The sequence below is a fragment of the Thalassophryne amazonica genome, chromosome 7 (genome assembly GCF_902500255.1).
Source record: "Thalassophryne amazonica chromosome 7, fThaAma1.1, whole genome shotgun sequence".
NCBI classification, from domain to species: domain Eukaryota; kingdom Metazoa; phylum Chordata; class Actinopteri; order Batrachoidiformes; family Batrachoididae; genus Thalassophryne; species Thalassophryne amazonica.
This window is the reverse complement of record NC_047109.1, coordinates 85,863,817-85,887,279: the sequence shown is the minus strand read 5'-3', so window position 1 is coordinate 85,887,279 and position 23,463 is coordinate 85,863,817. Positions and strand designations below refer to the sequence as shown.

Genomic DNA, 23,463 nt, shown 5'->3' with positions numbered 1-23,463 from the left:
TGGACATCGACATTGTCTGACCTTTAATTTGGAGACCAACCATTCAATACAGTCGAAACTGTTCCATTTATTAGTAGTGATTCATAATCTGTTGGACAACTTGTTCTGAGTCTGGCAAGATTGCCATGTTCATTTCTTGTGTGCTCCTGCCACCAACTCCTCTTTTCTTTTCCTCATTTCTTTAATAATGTTTTTAAGTTCACCACTGTCCATCACCAAAAATCATCCAAACTCATCCCCGTATCATCCATTTCCATGAATTTTGTCTGTCCCATACAAAATCGAGTCCTAAATCAGCTTTAGTCACATTTTGCGTTCACCTTTTCTATGTCGCTGTGAAAACATTGACGGCTTATTGCTTCTGGGTCAAATTTATCACAAATGACCTTCAGGCCTACCCATGATTCATTGCTACGCTGAGATAGTGACTTTGTCTATTTAAAAGTCTCAGTATTCAGATAAGCCTGACATAGACATGATCACACTGCATGTACACTCTGCTTGGATGATGTGCCATAGATCATCAAGATAGGGCTCCTAAATATTTGTTGTTTGAAGCAAGATTGTTTCAAAGCAAAAACGTAATGGGAAATCATTCTTTTTATTTTACAGTGGTAAAATACTGAAAAACTGCAATATAGCCATCACTGCTGATCCCATATGTTCTGTTGAGAAGACCTTTGAGAAAAGCCAGAACGTTCAACAATGATGGAGAGCTGTAAATATGCAAACCTGCTGTCCCTAGTCTACAAATTAGTTTTTCTATTTCATGCTTTTATTTGTGTCGGCCAGCCACTATTCAACTGTGATAAATGTATTTACTAATTTAAAATGTTCAGATCTTTTTAAAATATAAACTTATTCTAGTATTGTATTTGAAGCTATGAGACAAGGACATTCTGAGATCATGCTGGTGAAAGAAAATAACACATAGAAATATCACACAGAGAAAAACACTGTTGTTATTGATTGTTCCCGCTGTTGGTCTTAAAGTTGTTTATTTGTACAAATACAGTGTAATCACCGACCCAGAACAAACCTGAATTATTCTGCAGTGACATCCAGCAATTATTAGAGTTTGCTTTTCAAGGGAGCATCTTGAAATGGATACAGTTCAGATAATAAATGACAGGGTGTGTGTTCCACATAGATCACGAATTGATGAAATCAGTTAAGTGTTTGCAGAAATTCGTACATGATCAACGGCTTTTTGCACGTGAGTTGACTTGGTTCTCAGTAGTATAATTCCTGATCCCACCAACCTAAGAGAGAAGGAGACCGATTAATGAAGTTTAAAGTCATACACTATGTTGATGGTTTTATTTACAAGTTGGCAATAAATGACACTGACTCACTTCCTGGATGCCTCCTGACACCAAGCTTTCTCACTTCATCATAGACAAAGATTAAAATACCGTATGGTACAGGAACAAACCACCACTGGACCCTGAAAGAAAAAAAAAAATCAACACAATACCATGAAGAGAACAGAATAACTCAGTGCTCCACAGGACTGTTTTTTGGAGTTTATGTATTTCGAATAAAGCTGTGGATATAACGATTAGTTTAATGATTTCTTGCAACCTGTTAGAGTAAAAGCTGCTAAAACCAAATGCATGATTTTGTGTACAATAATTCAACATAAATAGATAGATGATGGATTTTCTATCACCAGTGCGTCTGTGGAGCTGAAGTTGATTTTCACAAAGTCCTTGGACTTCCTGTAACTCATGGGGTCCCCAGCAACTAGCTGGACGTCATAGCCAACCTATACACATGTGAGTGCTGTACAGAGTGAATTCTTATGTTCATCAGGGATGTGCATGGACTGGGTGTTGGGTGGGTTGTGGAGTTCGGTAGTTTAGGTACATTTGTTGGCAAGGAATAATTTATAGACCTTGACTTTGTGGATGATGCTGTGATCTTAAGGGAAACAAACAGTGGACCCTCTGATTGTAGCACAAGAAGCTGAGCATGAGGTTGTAATGGTCTTGGATTCAGACTAACATTTAATAACTTCCTTGACTCAGCCATCAGATGTGTATCTGCATGCAGTGAAATTGTCAGACTTACAGAAACATTCACTTATCTCGGCAATGACAGTCATGTCTCTGGGTCTTCAACCTCTGAGCTCATAGACCTTATAGAGTCATGAGGTTGTTGAACAGAGGTGTTTGGTGATGCTTTGCAGGAGGATGAAGGTCCACTTCATTCAGGTTCTGGTGTTTCCTGTAGTAGTCCACTGTCTTAACCAGTGACGTAAGGAGACAACTGGACATCTTTGGTACTAGGTCACTTTGGAGGATCTTTGGGTACTGCTGGACTCACTTTGTGTCAAACAAACAGTGACTTAGGGAGCTTCAGATGAGGAGTATCACCTGCATTGTGAGGGAACATCTGGTATGACATGCTGGCTATGAGATTTGTCTGTAGGCATGATCCGGCACATAGGTGCCTCAGGGCTGTGGACCTAGTTGTGGAAGATAGATGGTTACCGTCAAGACATGGGGATTAACTGGATGAACTGCCTGTGTGGTTGCCATCTAGGACTCAATGCAGTCATGTGGTGGATGTGGCAAGGTGCGGCACCAGGGCATGCTACCAGACCTCACCCATTTATGATGTTACTACCATTGAGGTATACATTGAATTAAGGACATGTAGATACAAGTTTAAACCCTTCAGCTGTAGGATAGATGGGGTAATAATGGTTGGCCATTATTAGCCATTTTGGGGGTGGGTGGGTATGGAGGCCAAAAGTTTTGTAATCTGAAGAAAAAAAAAAATTGAAAAAATACATTTTGAAACTGAAAATTAAAGTTTTGTAATCTGAAAATAAAAAGATTGAAAAAATACATTTTGAAACTGAAAATTCAATGTTTGTTCTTGAATTTTATAATCATTTAAAAACTATTATCAAAATAAAAATAAGTGTAAGATATATATTTTTCAGTTTAAATTAATTTTTGATCAAATAATTTTTTCATTCAGATTTCTTTTTTTTCACCTTCAGATCGTTTTTTCACTTTCAGATATTATTTTTTCAGTTTCAAACTTTTGGCCCCGTTCTGGCGTGGGAGGGCGTGGCTTCGATTGAGAGGGGCGTGGAATTGTGAGTGACAGGAGAGCAATCTGTCCTCACATGACGTTGCTTTCAGGAAACGTGGGTACTTTGATAGATAATGACTCTGCACCTGTCTCTGTCGTTTATTTACTATGCGGCTGGCGCGTGAAAGAAAACAGAGAGAATGTAAGCTTATTACGAGGCTTTAAACCCTCGAGATAAAGCTGTTTATTGTGATCAATGTGTAGCAGTTGGTTCAGTGGATCCGTATGTTGTACCGGATAGTGAATTTAATGACGATGTAACAAAGTTGACTGCCCGTAAATCCAAAGCCAATGCCGGAAGAGCGCTCCGGCTACCGGCGGTGTGTAGAAGCCTCACCGTTACAGGCACTTTGGCACTCCGCAGTTACCAGAAATCCACCGAGCTGCTGATCCACAAGCTGCCGACCAGGTCAGCCTCGTATTTACAGGTATTAAGACAACACAGTGGAGAGAAAGTGTTAAGTCATTATATATCAAAGTACCCACGTTTGCTGAAAGCAACATCATGTGAGGACTGATTGCTCTCCTGTCACTCACAATTCCACACCCCTCTCAATCGAAGCCACGCCAGAACGGGGCCAAAAGTTTGAAACTGAAAAAATAAGATCTGAAGGTGAAAAAAAGCAATATGAATGAAAAAAAATTATTTGATCAAAAAAAATTACAGAGCTGAATCAAAAATGTATGTATACTGATGATTATAAAATTCAAGAACAAACATTGAATTTTCAGTTTCAAAATTTATTTTTTCAATCTTTTTTTATTTTCAGATTGCAAAACTTTAATTTTCATTTTCAAAATTTATTTTTTCAATCTTTTTTTATTTTCAGATTACAAAACTTTAATTTTCAGTTTCAAATTTTATTTTTTCAATCTTTTTTTATTTTCAGATTACAAAACTTTTGGCCTTGATTTAGCTCCATGGGGGGGGGGGGGGGGGGGGGGTGCTTTCTGAGTGCCTTGATAGTTATGTAATGCGATCAGGGAAAATTTTTCAATGTTTTAATTTGCAGATAGTAAATTTGTCTATACTACTTCTGTAGAAATCTGTTTTTAATTCATTGAAAGGTGAAGACATAATGCAGATTATATAACGGCTGAGTGGATCCTCATTTGATGGTAGGTCAAAAATAATTGTGTATCCTTTAGCTCCAATACTGAGAAATGTTGGCATTGTTTTATAATTCTCTAAATTATAAATCTTTTTTTGAAAAAATCTTTTGTAAGTTGTTTTAGGCTTTTCCTCATAATTCTGTACAAATTCCATTAAAGAATGATTGCCTCACTGAAGTGTCTTGGTGTTCTGTTACCTGATAGGCATGAAATTGAAGATATTGGGCATTCCGGGGCAGTAACACAGTAGATTACCCAGGCACAGCTGGAAGATTATGGCGGTTACGAGCACACGGTTCCTGCACAGAAATGCAGCAGCCATTTGAAAACTCACACACACACACACACACACACACAAAATGGCTTCTTTTTTTTAAATGGAATTGTAATACAGTTACTACAAGCATCATTTTCCAACAGTGGGTAAACCTGTTCAAATGCACAATACAATGAGGAGCACAGGCAAGAAATTCAAAAGGACATTACTTTTAAGCTTCTTGCTTTATAACATCACAAATGAGGTCAGTCAGATTTTTGTGATGCTGTAAGAACCTGTCCCCATATGATGTAATGTTATGTCTTCTGCTACAGCTATTCACACTCAGGATTAGGGAATACCATCATTGTCAGGATACAATGAATACTTTAAGTAACCGTAAAACCCAAAACCCTTTCGCTAGAATATCTTTTGGCTCTGGGGACTGAGACACCACCTGTTGGCCACAATTACACCGACCACCCAGCCACCCCCACCAGTGTAACTTGTGTTGCGCCCTTCAGTGGGCTTGAACTCATAGACATCAGGCTAAAATCCGAGTTCCTAAAACTTTGTTGGCAGCCACCAGTTTTTGAAATGCACTATCTTGCATTTTTCCCTTTTTTTATGTCTTCAAATTGGACATGAATAATTTTGCAGTTTAACATAAAGGCATTTGGCATTGACATGATCAAAAGTAATTGTATATCACCAGATTGTCACTCATTACATTATACTGCGATTAAGTTACATAAGACGACTAATTTTAGATTTTCAAAGTAACCCTTCCAACCCTTTACGTACAGTGATTTAACACTCCTCTAAGTTCTGCATCTGTCTTTGTCATCCTGATACTTTCCAGTTTCTGAAAATATTAAGTACTGCTTGGGTTAGTGTTAATTCTGATGTTACTTTTTACTGACCTGAAGAAGCCTTGCTGGAACACAGAGAGACGTCGAGTTTTCCTGATCAGCACATCTGAGATCTGACAGATCTCTATACTGACAAAAAACACAGTGTAGCAAGTGTACTCCTGGTACAACCTCTGACTGAAGGTCTGCAGCACAGCAGAAGACACAATTTCACTCACACAATGCTTTAACACCACCAAAAACTTACCTGAAGTGTGAATGCCACCAACAAAACAACAGGAATAGTGATATACAATGGATAATTAATAACACTGTATTAATAATGTCGATTAAAAATAAGCATAATTAAGAAGCACAATTAGGATCAAACACCATTGAGAAGTTTGCATAAAATAAACAGATCTGTCAGTAAGTATTAAAGTGTCCCTGCCACGACATGACGTTTTTACATATTCTTGAAGAATAAAAAAAGCTTTTTCCACATGTTGTCTTATATCCTCCTTGACAGCACCTTCATTGTTGTCATCCTCTGACACCTCCGCTTCGTCCTCGTCTTCTGTCGAGTACGGCTCGAACATATACGGCTGGAGCCCCTCTTTATCTTCACCATCGCTTCGTTCATTAGAAACTTCCTCATCTTCTTCAAAAACAATCGATATCAATCAATCAATCAATTTTTTATATAGCGCCAAATCACAACAAACAGTTGCCCCAAGGCGCTTTATATTGTAAGGCAAGGCCATACAATAATTATGTAAAACGTAAAAATGTATGTCACTTAAATCTTCGCTATAATCGCTCACTATGCCTTCACTGTCCGTGTCTGCCATATTGGTAAACAGAGCCTCACTTCAACACATTTACTCACATGATGTCACATCCGCCGCAGCGAAAAAGTAGGTTAAGCTTGGAGGCGGGAAATACAAATTCTCATATGGGTAACGAAACGTCTAAATCCTTGTTCAGTGTAATTCTATGGTAAAAAACAAAGAGAACATGTGGAAAAAGATTTTTTTATTCTTCAAGAATATGTAAAAATGTCATGGTGTGGCAAGGACAGTGGTGGGCACACTTCAGATAATCCGATAACATAATGATCGAAGATAATGTTTTCATTATCGATTATCTTTTTAGATAACTTTAAAAACCATTATCGGACCAATTATCGTCCGATTAATTTTTGTCCGATAACTTTTAAACCGATTGTTAGTGGTTGGGTGAAGCCATTTATTGTCATACAACTGTGTCTACTCTTTTTAAATCATAATGACAGCAGAAACTACCCAAATGACCCTGATCAAATTTCCATGTTTCTATGCCCCAGTTCTTATAGTAATACAGGGTATTGCCCCCTTTAATAGCCTCATCCACAACTACCACAAGTAGTTGTGGATGAGGCTCTTTATTTTCTCTGATGGTAAAGCTGCCCATTCTTCTTGGCAAAACACCTCCAGTTCCTGTAAATTCCTGAGCTGTGTTGCTGCACATTTGAGATCTCCCCAGAGTGGGTCAATAAAATTGAGGTCAGGAGACTGAGAGCGCCCCTCCAGAACCTTCACCTTATTCTGCTGTAGCCAATGACAGGTAGACTTCGTCTTGTGTTTTGGATCGTTGTCATGTTGGATCATCCAAGTACATCCCATGCACAGCTTCCAGGCTGATGAGTGCAAGTTTTCCTCCAGTATTTTCTGATAACATACTGCATTCATCCTGCCATCAATTTTTTACCATGTTTCCTGTGCTTTTGTAGCTTACACATTCCCAAAACATCAGCAATCCACCTCCAAGCTTCACAGTAGGAAGGGTGTACCTTTCATCATAGGCCTTGTTGACTCCTCTCCAAATGTAACATTTATGGTTGTGGCCAAAAAGTTCAATTTTGGTCTCATCACTACAAAATGACTCTGCTGTTTGGCATATTGTAAGTGGGATACTTTGTGGCATTTGCATAGTAATGGCTTTCTTCTCACGACTCAACCATGCAGCTCATTTTACTTCAAGTGCCTCCTTATTGTGCATCTTGAAACAGCCACACCACTTTGTTTCAGAGAGTCCTGTATTTCAGCTGAAGTTATTTGTGGGTTTTTCTTTGCATCCCAAACAATTTTCCTGGCAGTTGTTTCTTAAATTTTTGTTGATCTACCTGTCCATGGATTGGTTCCAACAAAATCCCTCATTTTCCACTTCTTAATTAGAGTTTGAACACTGCTGATTGGCGTTCTTAGTATATTGGCGTTCTTGAATATCTTTTTATATCCCTTTCCTGTTTTATACAGTTCAATTACCTTTTCCCGCAGATTCTTTGAGAATTATTTTGCTTTCCCTATGACTCAGAAACCAGAGGAGTCAGGAGTCCAGAAACTCACTGACCTTTTATATACACACAGATTACAAGCAAACAGATCACAGGTGATCTGTTTGTGCCAACTTGTGTGCATGTTATCAGGCCAAAATCTCCAGGGTATGTAAACTTTTGATCAGGGTAATTTGGTTAATTTCTGTTGTCATTATGATTTAAAAAAAAGTAGGCACAGTTGTATGACAATAAATGGCTTCACCCAACCACTAACCATGAGTGAAAAAACTTTTTGTTATCATTCATATACTGTGAAAAAAATGACCAAAAAAAAAAAAAAAAATTCTGCCAGGGTATGTAAACTTATGAGCACAACTGTATAAAGAGGTTAGGACCAGTGGACCCCGGGACTAGTGGACCCTCCCCATGCAAGGTTTAACAACACAAGGCCACATTTTAAGAGAATCAACACTGCTGGTTTTGCTGTGTAATTTGAAAAAAGATGGTGACATTAGAGTACAAACCCATTCCTGCCCGTAGCTGTCCTGTAAGTCTTGAAGCTCAACGTTCTCCCACTGAGAACGCAGACCGACGCACAAAAGAGGAAACCAGCCCTCCTGAGCCATGGCGGTGAAATAATCAGTAAAGCCTGCAAAAGACTGGATGGCTCCTAAATGGATACAGGGTCAAAGGTCAAAGGAGGCTGTTTGTACACAAAATCACAGACGTTATAAGAATAATAATGCTGCAAACAATAAATACAAAAAACATCACTCATAACGATATGACACAAAATCAGTGCAGTGCAAATACATTTTCTTACCAATCTGAAAGTAGGAATACACAGCCAACGCTTCATTCACCAGCCGATCACGCCGAGGGTTCCTGGGCTTTAAGTGCATAATGTCACTCTCTGCTTTCTCATAAGCCAAAGACACTGAGGGGAACTACAGCAGAGACAAAAAAAAAAACCCTCCTCACTGAAAAACCCATTTTGCTAACGACTTATGAAAAATTAAAGTGTGCACAAAAACGAAACCTTCTGTTATTTGGTGACCTGCTGGTACTGGTGTGGTTACTTACAATGTCAGTGGCCAGTTCGATGAAGAGGATGGTGATGCAGCCCAGAGGAAGCGGCACGCTGACAGTGATGTAGATCAGGTACGGCGTCAGCTCGGGGATGTTCTTTGTTAGGGTGTAAGCGATCGACTTCTTCAGGTTGTCAAAAATAAGTCGGCCTACAGTCACATGTTCACAGAAAAATGTGGATTATAGTCTCTGAAACATTGTGTTTGTACCTTAACATCAATACTGACTGTAAGTATTTATACACATTCAGGACAGCATATATAATTTTTGAGAGGGTTCATGTTTTCATTTTCATTCACCTAAAATAAAATCCAGACTTAGCTGCACACAGTAAAAACCCAAACCAGGACAAAACATAGTTGTCTGTCTTGGTGGTTGCCATCCAGGGCCCAAGGCAGTTCCATGGTGTGGTGGATGTTGTGGGACCAGGGCCTGATCCCAGACTTGACTTGAAAAATTTGACAAATCTTGGAGCATGCACTGGTGCTGCGCATCACCCCGTCCATCATCATACAGGAAGAACAGTGCTGTGTCCTGGATGGCAACCACCAAGCCAGACAACTGGCCCATCTCCACCTCTTGAAAGAAACCAGCTATTTGCTGCAGGGAGGTGAAATGGGAGTGTCCCCTTAGCGTGATTACCCACTTTGGTCCTCAACACTGAGGCACCTGTGTATTGGATCATGTCCACAGAAGCAGGCCTTATAGCCAAAATGTCACAGTTGATGAACCTTCAAAATACACAATACAAATTATCCCCCCCACCTTGTTCCACTCCAGTCACAATAGAAGCAAAGTTGTCATCCAATAGGATCATGTCTGCTGCATTTTTGGCAGCATCTGATCCAGCAATCCCCATGGCAATTCCAATATCAGCCTTTTTAAGAGCCGGAGAGTCATTTACACCATCACCGGTCACTGCAACTATCGCGCCCTGGAGGGAAAATGAAGACACATCTCAAAATCCTAAAGAAAAAAGAGCACTGTTTGACACACAAACATGCAAATTAATGTTTTTGTGATTCAGTGACACCATAAGATATGATTCTGTGTGGTCAGAACATAATCATATCACATTATGTTCAATATTGTCCAAATTTTAACTATTTTATCCTCAACTAATAAACAACCTTGCCGCCATCCTCCAAACTAAGACGGTTATGACTTTGAGTTTGACTTTTCAAGGTCACCTAAGGGCAAAGGTTATGTAGCCAATAGAAAAGCTGATATATGGTTTCATATATCACCAGTTGTGTCTTTAGCCAATTCAATATTCCCTATATTTATATAACGAATTCCTATACAGGCCCTGAGGTCCGTTGGTATCGGCTCTTATCCCCAGATTATGTCATGTACAGCTAATGAGAGTGTATAACTCCCCCTGGGTGGGACCCCAGTCCAACGCAGGTTACTTCCCCAGCCAAGTTCAATGTGCAATTACAGCTGGGTGAACCAATATGATGCAGATGAATTGGATCAAAACTCTTAAAGCTGCTTCGTTCATGGATGGACAGACACAAGGCACCAACAAAAAGTACCCCCATATGTGCTGCCATGTATGGGTGAAAAAATGAAATTTTTAGGCTTTAGCATTTCAATTCAATTTATTTTATTTATATAGGACCAAGTCACAACAAAGCTGCCTGAAGGTGCTTCACACAAGTAAGGTCTAATCTTACCAACCCCTAGAGCAAGGACACAGGCAACAGTGTCAAGGAAAAACCCCTGCCTTTGATTTGAGGAAGAAACCTCAAGCAGACCAGACTCAAAGGGGTAACCCTCTTCTTGGCCCATGCTACTGACACACTTGACAATACAAATATACAGGAAATTTTGGGAGTGCATGCTTGGGTCCACAGATCCCGTCAAAGGAAGATAATCCCAATATTCCTTCCTGTAATCTGCATTGTCAAGATGCAGAAACAGACCCACGCATTTATAGCCTGTACATAGGTAAGTGTTACTGTTGCAAGCACAGTGGGTGTGGATTGTGTATGTGTAAATCTCTGCAGTCACCAGTCGCTGGCAGCTCTCCACGATGATGAGTTTCTGCTGTGGGGATGTTCTTGCAAAAACCATCTCAGGATGGTTCTGTAGCGCATCATCCAGTTCCTCACTTGTCATATCTTTCAGCTGACCACCATTGATCACACAAGCACGAGCGTCTCTGCAAACAAACAACAATCACATACAGGTTACGCGTTTTAACATAAATGAACCAAATGATTCTGGAAAAAAATGCTCAGAATTATAGCCGTAAATGGAGAAATAAGTACTGGATTCCTCAAATTTAAAGGCTCTGAAGTGTATTCGCGTATGGTGCGATGCAAATTTGAACCTTTGACTCCACCCTGAGTGAAAACAAACATTGTTCAAACTGTGGCCTGTCATGATGCAGATACCTCTTGTGGACTTGTTCAACAGGGATGCGTTTCCTCACGGCGATATCTTCCACTGTTTCACTGCCTTCAGAGATGATACCAACATTGGCTGCTATCGCCCTGGCTGTAATCGGATGATCTCCAGTCACCATGACAACCTACAGTTCCAAAATATAAGGAATATTTAGACTAATTTGCCTCAAGCGGAGCTGGTTTCACCCAGATAAAACAAATAACAAAGCAACAAATGACTCGCTTGAGAATCCCATTTTTAAGATTTCAGCATGGCTACTTGGTGCTACATCCTTTCCCCAAATTGTGTACTCAATGAGAAGGTTAACACACCCTGATACCGGCGGTACGACACTTCATCACCGCATCAGGCACAGTGGCTCTCGGGGGGTCGATCATTGAGATGAGACCAGCAAAGCACAGTCCAGATGTGGTGAAATTCATCTCATCAGCATCAAAGTGGTAACCATGAGGAAACTCCTTCTCATTCAGATAGAGATGACAGAAACCTGGTAAAGAGCAGTGAGGGAAATGTTTTTGAAAAACAATTAAGAAGACGAGTCATTGAAAGGTTTCCCTGAGCTACAATTTGCTCACAGCAATCAAGGTGTCAGTCCACTTTCACTTAAAGTACATTAAATTAAAAAATCCTCTTTTTGAGCATCTAATTTGTGCAGATTCTCTTACCCAGCACTCTCTCTCCAAGTCCTCCCAGGTCCATGTATGCCGTCTGGAAGGCTTCTTTCCACTGCTCGTCCAGAGGCAGCTCCTGGCCTTTGATCAGGATGGTGGTGCAGCGCTCCAGAATGCGTTCTGGCGCCCCCTTCATCACCAACAGGTAGCGGAGGTCCAGAGGATCCTCCAGTTCGTGGACAGATAGCTGACAAGACAAAGTTGAGGTCAAAGGGGAAAACGCAGCTTGTTGTCACTGTTTATTGACCTGTAAGATAAATAACTCCACCTCCTTACCTGGAACTTGTTGGTGGAGTTGAAAGGCACCTCCACCACTTTCTTGAAGCGATTGCGATATTCGACAATGTTCCCAACAGTGAGCTCTGTGAACTTCAGCAGAGCAGTCTCTGACGCGTCTCCCACCACCAGTCTCTGTGAGAGATGATAACAGTGGCAAACACGGTTGAAGTCCCTTCGGCTGCCCCCCTCATTTTTCACTTGAGGTCGCCACAGCAGATCGAAGGTAGATAGATCTGCATGTTGATTTGGCACAAGTTTTATGCCGGATGCCCTTCCTTACGGAACTCCACACGATTACAACAATAGCACACAGTTTATAATCATGTAGGAAACATCATCTGAAAGGTTCCTGTGTCAAAAAGTTAGCTTTGATAACCATTAATCCGTTAACCGAAAAGTTATCTAAAGCGCTAAACTGCTAAACTGCTAAAAAATGTATCTTTAGAACTATTAGCACTGATTTGGACGCGGCCACATCAGATTACACTGTCGGCTTCTGATAAGCCAGTTGTACTTTAAGCGCTGCAGGGGCTGCTGGGTAAATTCAAGGATCACAAACACATAAGAACGCACGAAGAATGAATGAATAAAAAAAATAATAAAACCCCAAACACTGTCATCATCTTTCAAAAGCAGTAAAACACAGTATTAGAAGCCACAGTTTATCTCGGTATTAGATACACCGTCATTTAAAAACTAAAAAGCTGCTGCTTTTTTTACACGCTTTGAACCCTGCGGCTTAAGCAAATTAAATACATCTGTTAATGCACTGATTGCCAGAGTAAAAGACACGTAGTAAATATAAATTCATACCTGGTAGTTTCAGTGGGATTCATCTGAAGAAATAATCCACATAAATCCTTTTTTTTAATCCAAAACAGTGTCTAAACAGTGAAGAAAAGTCCCTCTATACACAGCTGCTCCTCTCCTCCAGAGTCTTGGCGATTAAATTGTACCGTCAGCCCAAAGAAATAAAATAAAATAATGTTAAAATTAGTCCATTTTGTTTTTGTGTCGAGTGGAAGATAACACTCACTGTAACGCCCAAAGTGAACCTGAACTACACTACCCACAATGCTCCCTGCATCGACCGGCCAATCATGTTTTGTGCTTAATGATGACATCATCAGCAAGCAACAGGCAGTCAGTCTGCCACAAACACACAACAGATGGACTAAAATGTTTGATTTTAGGGTTTACAAACGTTTTTGACCATTAAACTTTGCTCACTTTACCAGCAAAAAAAAAAATGTTATCGGACTGAAAGTTATCGGAACTAAATTTATCAGAAGATATTTGGTCCGATGGTTGTTTTAAAACTTATCTGAAAAGCTAATCCGATAGTAAAAACATTATCTTTGATCACTGACTCCCACTGGGGTTGCAGGCTGGTCACAATGGGGTCTCCATGGTCAGAAACAAGACCCCTCTTGTGTGCCATCACTCTCCATCAGTCTCCAACAGGTGTGTGAGTATACTGAACTGTTTAAAATACTTGCACAACTTGTGTGACCAGTTAACAGATACATGCGTCTCATAATCGGTCTTGATAAACTCTCACAGGTCTCAACTCGCTCTGTGGGTCGTAATAAACTCTCAGTTGACTCTGCATGAGGTTGCATCAGTGATCGCGGATATTAATATATTTGTCACTCGCACAATGCAGTTGAAAGGAACTTGGTGTAAACACAAATAACAGATCACAACGGAGACTAGCCAAGACTTGTGAGAGTTGACAAAATGCCATGATCTTGTAGGTTTTATATAGGTCTCATTGTGGTGTAAACAGGGCATTACATTCACCAAATTCTTGGGTGTATTATTAAAGGTGTAAGGTGTACAATTATTCTGCCTGAAAAAAAAGATATTACCATGATGTTCAGCCTGTGTCTATTAAAGGAAAGACATAACGACCAATGAGAGAGACAGAGAGAGAGAGAGAGAGAGAGAGAGTAGAGGCTTTGAGTCTCACATTTGATTATGTTCAACATCATCAGAAGTGTACCTTAGGAACTGGTACTCCTTCCTGATCAGGCCTGAAAACAGCTCTGTTGCACAGGGCAGCCACTCGTGCCAGCGAACGCCACGTCTCTGATGACTGGTCAAAACTCTGGCCTGGATGTAGCACAGAGACGCAATTATGAAGGCGGATCAAAAACACAATGCTACAGGTGAGGCGATTAAATTTGTACTTCCTTCTGTTTACCTGACTGATCTTCAGTGGTGTCTGCAGCATGAATATAGTTGTCAAACCAGAGGTGAGCTACAGTCATTCTGTTCTGGGTCAGAGTGCCCGTCTTATCAGAACAGATCACTGACGTGGAGCCTTAACGCACAGATTTACACCGAGTTATGTCACATGCAGATGTGATCTCTTTTTTTGGACATTTATAAAAAGCTTGTATCTGATCTGACCATTCTCACAGCACTCACACTGACAGATATGAAACAAATCTCACAGTATGAAAACAATAAGATTTGACATGTTCTTCCTACTCAGCAGGGATTGTCATAAGATCTGAGTGACGTGTTCACACAGTAGTCACATATATGTCATTCAAAGCGCATATTAAACAAATATGTAGGACTGCTTTTTTGCATTTACGCAATATCTCTAAAATCAGAAAGGTCTTGTCTCAGAGTGATGCTGAAAAACTAATTCATGCATTTATTTCCTCTAGGCTGGACTATTGTAATTCATTATTATCAGGTTGTCCTAAAAGTTCCCTAAAAAGCCTTCAGTTAATTCAAAATGCTGCATTTAGAGTACTGACGGGGACTAGAAGGAGAGAGCATATCTCACCCATATTGGCCTCTCTTCATTGGCTTCCTGTTAATTCTAGAATAGAATTTAAAATTCTTCTTCTTACTTATAAGGTTTTGAATAATCAGGTCCCATCTTATCTTAGGGACCTCGTAGTACCATATCACCCCAATAGAGCGCTTCGCTCTCAGACTGCAGGCTTACTTGTAGTTCCTAGGGTTTGTAAGAGTAGAATGGGAGGCAGAGCCTTCAGCTTTCAGGCTCCTCTCCTGTGGAACCAGCTCCCAATTCAGATCAGGGAGACAGACACCCTCTCTACTTTTAAGATTAGGCTTAAAACTTTCCTTTTTGCTAAAGCTTATAGTTAGGGCTGGATCAGGTGACCCTGAACCATCCCTTAGTTATGCTGCTATAGACGTAGACTGCTGGGGGGTTCCCATGATGCACTGTTTCTTTCTCTTTTTGCTCTGTATGCACCACTCTGCATTTAATCATTAGTGATCGATCTCTGCTCCCCTCCACAGCATGTCTTTTTCCTGGTTCTCTCCCTCAGCCCCAACCAGTCCCAGCAGAAGACTGCCCCTCCCTGAGCCTGGTTCTGCTGGAGGTTTCTTCCTGTTAAAAGGGAGTTTTTCCTTCCCACTGTAGCCAAGTGCTTGCTCACAGGGGGTCGTTTTGACCGTTGGGGTTTTACATAATTATTGTATGGCCTTGCCTTACAATATAAAGCGCCTTGGGGCAACTGTTTGTTGTGATTTGGCGCTATATAAAAAAATTGATTGATTGATGACCGGTAAAGGAAGAGAACTGGCTGATATAATGGAGAGGAGAAAGGTAGATGTATTGTGTGTGCAAGAGACCAAATGGAAGACAAGTAAAAGCAGGCGCATAGGCGGTGAGTTCAAGTTGTTCTATCATGGTGTGGATAGGAAGGGAAATGGTGTTGGGGTCACTTTAAAAGAAGAGGCTGTTAAGAGTGTGTTGAAGGTTAAGTGAGTGTCTGAAAGGGTGATGAATGTGAAGTTGGAAACTGAAGGGGTGATGATGAATATCGTCAGTGCATATACCCCACAGTTTGGTTGTGAGATGAAGGAGAAAGAAGATTTCTGGAGTGAGTTAGATGAAAGAGTGGTGATAGGAGCAGACTTCAATGGGCATGTTGGTGAAGGGAACAGAGGTGATGAGGAAGTAATTGGTAGATATGGTATCAAGGTCAGATGGTAGATGATTTTGCAAAAACAAAAGAAATGTCTGTGGTGAATATCTACTTTAAGAAAAGCCAGGAGCACAGGGTGCCATACAAGAATGGAGGAAGTTGCATACAGGGGGACTTCATTCTGTGTAGGAGATGCAAGCTAAAAGAAATTAGAGACTGTAAGGTGGTGGCAGGGGAGAGTGTACTTAGACAGCATCGGATGGTGGTTTGTAGGATGACTTGAAGAAGCAAGTAAGAGCTCAACAAAGGATCTGCCTTACAATATAAAGCGCCTTGGGGCAACTGTTTGTTGTGATTTGGCGCTATATAAAAAAATTGATTGATTGATTGATTGATTGATTATCAGGGTATGAAAGTAGGCCAAATCTGACGTAACGCAAAAATTAGTTTTGGAGTATTCACACTACACAAAAAGATCAGATCTGTGTGGCTTTTCCCATTTTGCTTGGGTCTGTCAAAGCAGATCCTCCACAGAGGTGCACATTGATTTGGCAATTTTTACACTGGTGGCTTGTAAGGCAACTCCAGATGTACAAAAAGAATGTGACACATGTGACCTCAAACTGGGTACCTTTCATTTGGGTCTCTCTCTATGTTTTTCCCATGTTTGTGATAAACTGACTTTTATCTCAGAACATCTTCATGGTTTCTCTCTGTGGTTTTCCTGCCCTCTTATTGCTCCTGTGTCATTCCCTATGTTAGTTTTTATTTTTCTGCACCCCCTGTTTTTTCTCTCTCTCTCTCTCTCTCTCTCTCTCTCGCCCTCCACCACGATTTATAGTTATTGTATTGCATTTTCCGGTGCTTGGGTGTTTGCAGCAGTGTGTTGATGTCTCTTCAGTTTCACTTTTCAGTTTCATGTGCTCTGCTTTATGTTATCCTTCATGTTTGTGCCTCATCCCTCTGTGCGTTTGGTGGTGCATCTAATAATCTGACTCTTATCGTGTTTCTTGTCTTTTGTTGTGATCCATGGTTATGGCTTCCTCATGTGTCACTACTTCTGGGTTTAATCCATTGTGCATCAGCGCTTCCATCATTAATTTGACAAGCACCTTTTATAAGGCACCTTCTTTTCACGTCTCCTGCCAGATAGTCATTAGTTGTGTCCTGCTTTCTCGTCATGTTTTTAATGTTCCCTAGTGAGTATTACTCTCTGTGATTCTTGTGTGAATACTTCCCAATGTTTTGTAGTTCTGTTTTAGAACTTCACTATGTATTTTGACCTCTGAGTTTGCCTACTGGACTTTCGTACTGTCTTAGTGAGTGTACCCAGTCGTAGCTATTTCCGTGTTTTGATGATAGATGCTCATTCTGACCTCTGAGTTTTATTTAACATCTCAGGGACACTTTAGCTTTTTTCTCCATGTGATCCCAGTGATTATTATTATTAGTTTTTCAAAGACCCCTGTGTTATTTTTGCAGTGTACACTGATTCCTGAGCTCTGTCTAATGTGTCAAGGACACTGTATTTCATTTCTCCATATGCCTCAGTGAGTACTTTGAGTTTTCCAGTGACTCCTGTGGATTATTCCGTGCAGCTCTACTTCTGAGTTTGTTGAACATACCAAGGACATTTTAGCTATTTTTGGACTACCAATGTTATTATGATCTACTGCTTCATTGTACTCCCTTCTGTTGCCCTTACAAAGAGCTGCTATTGTCTTCTTGTATTTCCTAGTGAGTTATCTTCAGTTACTGCTAGTGTGTAAAAGTCTCTGTCTCCCAAGTGCAAAGATCTCTTAGATTGCTCTTGTCTGCTTTATTTCGATTATTCCGAAGTGTTCGTTATTTGTGTTCCAGTGACTCCAGAGTTGGAATTTAGTTGCCTACTGTGATGTCTCATGGACAACACTGCTCTTTTGGACTGCCCTTTTGTATTTGGCAATAAAGTCTATTTGCACATTATTAAATGTCGGCATTCACTGAGAAAGGGTCCACAACCTGGTTCCGTGACAGTGGCAAGTATGCTAGCCTAACGCAAAAGGGTGTACCTGCTGGAGTAGCTAGTGAGTGTGTAATGAAACAAACCAGCCAAGTATGGCCAATCCCAATAGACAATAGTCATAATGCAAAAGAAAACAATGTTTTTGGGTTTCCTCAGACTACATAAATGGTAATCTGGAAACACGAAACTGTGCACAGGGAATGTACTGTGCACGCAGCGCAAACAACATTGCAAGTGTGTTGTTGTTTCCCTCTCTCCATTTTCTGAACCCATTTATTCCAGTTGCTTTTTTAACTGTTTTGTTTTAAATTTAGCAATTGTGCAAGAGGAACAGCAACAAATAAATATGAAAAGAAATTAAACAGCCCATAATTCTGCTTATTAAATACACAAGCTTGCTTTAACTGGCAAAAAAGAATAAAATACAGTTAAATATCAGCAGGATATTTGCTATACTAGCATACTAACCAAGTGTTTCCACAGCCTCCAAATTCTTGACAACACAGTTCTTCCTGGCCAATCGCTTTGCAGTTAGAGACAAACACACCTGTCAACAAACAAAAATTCACAAAACACATGCTATTTACTTAAATACATGTGACAGAAACAAACGTGAAAATTTCAACTTGACAAATTCAGCTTTGTTACAGAAACTCACTGTAACTGTAGCCAGCAGCCCTTCTGGCACGTACGCCACTACGATAGCCATGAAGAAGATCATAGCTTCCAGGAAGGCGTAGCCAATAAACATGGCAACCACAAAGAAGGTAAACCCAAAAAAGATTGCTAAACCAGCAATGATGTCCACAAAATGTTCAATTTCAATGGCGATAGGTGTCTTCTCATTTCCAACGCCACTTGCCAAGCTAGCAATCCGACCGATGATGGTGCGATCACCGGTGTTAATGATGATACCAGTAGCTACACCTGGAAATGAAAAGACATTTTAAAGCTAAAATCACACTGTCCCATGTGTCCATCATAAACATGCCTCCCCCAGTGATTCATGGCGTTCCCAAGCGACACCATGACTTCAATATACTTGTCATATGTAGTATCCAAAGGGTTGGCATTTTCCTTTGGTGGTGGTTTCATTTTGTGTTTATTCACAGATGGTACTTGTGTGGGGCTAAGGTGCTAATTACTATAGCACCACCAGAAGGATATCTGATGCTTTCTATATAGACTTCCATCAACTTTACTCAGCTATTTTGTCAATGATCTCTACCCCTGAAATGCACAAGCTCCATCTGCATTCTGTTCAATGGTGCACTAGCCAAGCTAGTAAGGACATACTTCAGTCTGGATTTCACATTGTTGTTTCAGAACCACAACAATCATCTGATTTACTTCAATTACTTCTGACAGATGCCACAACAGAATGGCCAATCAGAATGGCCTTTTAAAAAGGCTGCAGAGGAAAAGTGCCACCTGATTGGCCATTCAGTTGCTTTGTTTGCAGGCTTCATCACAATAAAATAGGAAATGATAACAATAAAAACAGACAAAAAAGAAAAGCATTTAACTACATAGAATATTTACTCATTGTATTGCTAAAATTAAAGAAGACCCAGAATCAAAATATGCTTTGCTTTTGATACACACTCAGTATGGTATGAAGCTGCATAGAGGGTGGAACAAAAATATATTGCAAGATATATATATATATATATATATATATATATATATATATATATACATATACATATATATATATATATGTGCAAGATCACAGATCTATGGCTGATGTGTTTGAGGGGTAATAGACAAATGTGTCAGTTGTACAGCAGTAATGACTGACACTGTGTCTAAGATAGGTCCCTTAATTTTTTATGTTTTTTGCTTCAGCTCCACTTCAGCCCACCAAGAAATAATCTGTGGTGCTGCCACTGGTCTTGTACTGTACCTTCCAGACAGGTAGTGGAGAAGAACGCAATGTTCCTGGTCTCCAATGGATTCTCGTGAGTATATTCAGGACTCCTAGTCTGTGGTTCTGATTCTCCTGTCAAAGATGAGTTGTCCACCTGGAACAATAAATATACTCAGCATAAAGAGCATAAGTAATCCTGTCCTCAAAATAACTGTTAAATGATAAATGATCTAATTATGAAACACGGCCAAAATATGATAGGTTTATGTGAAACCTGGCTGAAACCTACCATTGTCCTCCCCTTAGATGAAGTCTGCCCACCTGAGTACACATTTAGTCACGTCCCTCACAATACAAAGCAAGGCGGGGGTGTTGCTTTTATTCATATATTGGGATTTTGCTTACTGGCTCTTGGGCATCTAAAGTATAACTCACTTGAACATTTGACTCTCTGCTCTGTTCAGGATGCGACATACAGCCAAGATCAGAAGAATAAAAATCAACCCTGTTATTTTGTCACCATATATAGGTCCCTGGGCCCATATTCTGAATTCTTAGATAAATTTGGTGAGTTTATCTCTAATTTGGCAAACCATACGGATATCATTCTGATTGTCGGTGACTTCAACATTCATGTAAATAAGCCTTCTGACCCCCTTTGAAAATAATTCATGGACATTATAGATGCAATAGGATTCCAGCAATGCATTCATGGTTTCACTCACAATAATGAAAATACCACGGATTTGGTCCTAGCTCGTGATATTACTGTCTCAAATATTGATTTTGTGTCTCTTGTGATAGTGGTTTCAGATCACCCACTTATTAAGTGTACAGTCTTACTGCCTCCAGTGTCTAATGTGCTCATGAGCACATTGGACATGATCACTCCACCTATTCATATTATTCATATTATTAGCAAAGGAACGGGTCTCGGCCTCATTGCAGCTAAATTTTGCATCTGTTAGTGAAGCACAGGTGACCACTTTTGTAATCTCTCTGCTTTCCTGTTGATTTACTGCTGGTGAACTAATGCCTTTTGTGCAATTATTTCCAGATGACTGATTCTGGTTTTATTTCCCTCTGTCTCAAGCACTTTTGATACCCATGATGGATGATGGCCCTGCACCCCAGGGGGCCAGACTGACCTCGGGGATGCCCTGCGTGAAGCACCAATGAATATAGATCATACCTGTGGAGCCTACCGGTGCTGGACATGGATGCCTATGGATTGGAAACCCAAGATGGACTCTATTTTAGTTTAAATTAAAGACTCTGTTTTTGCTGGTAATCACTGTTTTCTGTCTTCTGTTTCTTCTATTTGTTAAGAAATTGTTATACAAGCTGTAAAAACCTTGTAATGCCTAGAATGATCTAAGGCAGTGGGTCCCCCCTCTGAGTCTGGTCTGCTTGAGGTTTCTTCTTCATTATCATCAGAGGGAGTTTTTCCCTTATCACTGTTGCCTGTGTGCTTGCTCGGGGGGGGGGGGGGGGGGGTTAGACCCTTGTGTGAAGCCCCTTGAAGCAGCATTTTTGTGATCTGGCACTATACAAATGAAGTAAATTGAAGTACAGGTATCTCTGCAACAGTTCGGCCTCAAACCTCAGTTTGAGGTCCACGCTAAATCAGGGCTTTTTACAAATACTTGTGAAAATCACTTCAACAATAAAACACACCTCTTTAACTGCTTGTGTAAAGCATGACATGTTTGAATAAAGTATGCAGACTGACCTTACAGCTCTGAGAGGTTATGACACGAATGTCAGCAGGGACTCTGTCTCCTCCTTTGATCTCCACCAAATCTCCCACCACCAGCTGGTTGGCATTGATCTGGTTTTTCTGGCCATCACGGATCACCATAGCTTGCTAGTGCAGTCAGGTGAGATTGAAATGAATGAAGGTGAACACATAAATAAGGATATATGAACAATGAAAATTAATGAAGGGATGACAGTTTTGTGGTCTGTGAACACAGAAAGAAAATATCAACTTGAAATTTTGTCATCATCTATCGTACTTGCGGCACCAGATTCTTGAAGCTGGCGATGATGTTTGTACTCTTGAACTCTTGATAGTAACCAAAGCAGCCAGTTACCACGACAACTGCAATTAGGGTTATAGCCAGGTACAGCTGGAGTGAGAGAAGACACCAAATATTTTCTTTCGTAACTGCTGTGCAATGCAAAAGTATTTAGATTTTATGTTTTTTATGCCATCAAATCAAAATCAATAATAATATAAGGATTTTATTTTCCATTTTTAAAAATCCCAAGGAAATGAATACATCCTATATCGTATCTACAAAATCTGCTCATTTTAATAGAAAAAGCTAATTCTAACAAATGAAAATATCCGTTTTACCGGCTCCGCTAATGGGTCACTGGTAAAACTCAATTTGCTGCCATAAAATCCAGCATGAATGTCTGCAAATGATTAGACACAACAGGGTTATTCCCTAAATATAATGCGCTATTTGTTTTTGAAAAAACAACCTAGGTCTGGCTTACTAGATGCATCGGCTGTATGACTAAAAATGGACTTTCCATCTGTGCTAGTCTTACGATGTCACCATTTTTCATTCCAAAAATGTCACTAATTTCTAGAAATCCTCATGGAAAGTCACGGGGAGGCCATTTTGAATGTCCATTGAAATGACCAAATACAATTATTTGCAAATAAAGGGCTTATGGTGGTATTGATTGTCACCCCTTTATTGTATGGGAAAATAAAAGCGGGGCTGCAAATAACTGCTGCCATATCACAAAAAATAATTTATATTCCTAATGATATTAGCCAGCTGTGACTCATACTAATGTGAAATATACAGAAAAGGGATAAGAAAAAAATGTACAAAAATAATTAAATGGACAAATGAAATTAAACAAATTTACATTCAACATTGATTCACAGTCCAGAATTTTTTAAATGAGTAAGAAATTTTAAGAAATAAAATTACATGTAACATAATTTTAATTATCTCATTAGTTCTTTTACTCAGGTGGGTAGGTTTAATGAATAAATAAAGTGTCAGAAACAGATCCTTGCTGGAGCATAACTCACATTGTCAAAACTGGTGAGGTTCCCTCTCCCAAGTTCAATTCCAAAGGCAATGAAACAGATGGTGGCGGCGACCCACATCAGACACTGCAGGCCTCCAGCCAACTGCCTGGCAAACTTTACGTACTCTGGTGTACCTTTTGGAGGTTTCAGCTCATTGGGGCCGTCTCTCTCTAAAATCTGACGGGCAAATGTAGTTGTCATACCCTGTAGATGGAAGGAAGAAAAGAAGCATAAGGCAGGTATGGAGTAAAAATATCGGAAGAGGAAATAGGATGAATGACACGTGAGAAGACAGAAAAAAAAAAAGAAAGAATGAAGCAACAAGGTAGAAAATCTGAAATGTTGTTACTTTCGTAACACTGGTGTTGTATCTCATTTCCAGCTCCTCAATCGTAATCTCGTGGTCATCCTGGAGATAGAGACAAAGGACTTGAAAAAAAGAAAAGGAAAAAAAAAAGGAAACTGAATGTATCAACTTAATCACCCATCCATCCATCTATTTTCTAAA

The 23,463-nt window shown here is 40.0% G+C and overlaps 1 protein-coding gene and 1 long non-coding RNA gene across 2 annotated transcripts in view; one reads left to right on the top strand and one right to left on the bottom strand.

Annotated features, from left to right (window-relative positions):
* Positions 1 to 971: 971 nt before the first annotated feature.
* Positions 972 to 23,463, bottom strand: part of LOC117514446 (potassium-transporting ATPase alpha chain 1) — a 43,760-nt gene continuing 21,268 nt past the window's right edge. The window contains exons 4-25 of the mRNA XM_034174916.1: positions 23,305 to 23,364; positions 22,956 to 23,159; positions 21,913 to 22,026; positions 21,627 to 21,761; positions 19,931 to 20,048; positions 18,683 to 18,951; positions 18,493 to 18,571; positions 14,306 to 14,425; positions 14,105 to 14,214; positions 12,097 to 12,231; positions 11,815 to 12,007; positions 11,461 to 11,636; positions 11,137 to 11,273; positions 10,751 to 10,901; positions 9,500 to 9,668; positions 8,729 to 8,883; positions 8,469 to 8,592; positions 8,170 to 8,315; positions 5,401 to 5,534; positions 4,419 to 4,520; positions 1,356 to 1,447; positions 972 to 1,262 (exon numbers count right to left, since the gene is read on the bottom strand). Of these exons, the coding sequence (XP_034030807.1) occupies positions 1,234 to 1,262; positions 1,356 to 1,447; positions 4,419 to 4,520; positions 5,401 to 5,534; positions 8,170 to 8,315; positions 8,469 to 8,592; positions 8,729 to 8,883; positions 9,500 to 9,668; positions 10,751 to 10,901; positions 11,137 to 11,273; positions 11,461 to 11,636; positions 11,815 to 12,007; positions 12,097 to 12,231; positions 14,105 to 14,214; positions 14,306 to 14,425; positions 18,493 to 18,571; positions 18,683 to 18,951; positions 19,931 to 20,048; positions 21,627 to 21,761; positions 21,913 to 22,026; positions 22,956 to 23,159; positions 23,305 to 23,364 (2,952 nt within the window). The 3' untranslated portion in view covers positions 972 to 1,233. The remainder of the gene's footprint in view (positions 1,263 to 1,355; positions 1,448 to 4,418; positions 4,521 to 5,400; positions 5,535 to 8,169; positions 8,316 to 8,468; positions 8,593 to 8,728; positions 8,884 to 9,499; positions 9,669 to 10,750; positions 10,902 to 11,136; positions 11,274 to 11,460; positions 11,637 to 11,814; positions 12,008 to 12,096; positions 12,232 to 14,104; positions 14,215 to 14,305; positions 14,426 to 18,492; positions 18,572 to 18,682; positions 18,952 to 19,930; positions 20,049 to 21,626; positions 21,762 to 21,912; positions 22,027 to 22,955; positions 23,160 to 23,304; positions 23,365 to 23,463) is intronic.
* On the top strand, positions 5,543 to 19,904 carry LOC117514448. The gene is made up of 3 exons (XR_004561886.1): positions 5,543 to 5,662; positions 7,153 to 7,155; positions 19,893 to 19,904. It is a non-coding gene; the product is annotated as an uncharacterized LOC117514448 (long non-coding RNA).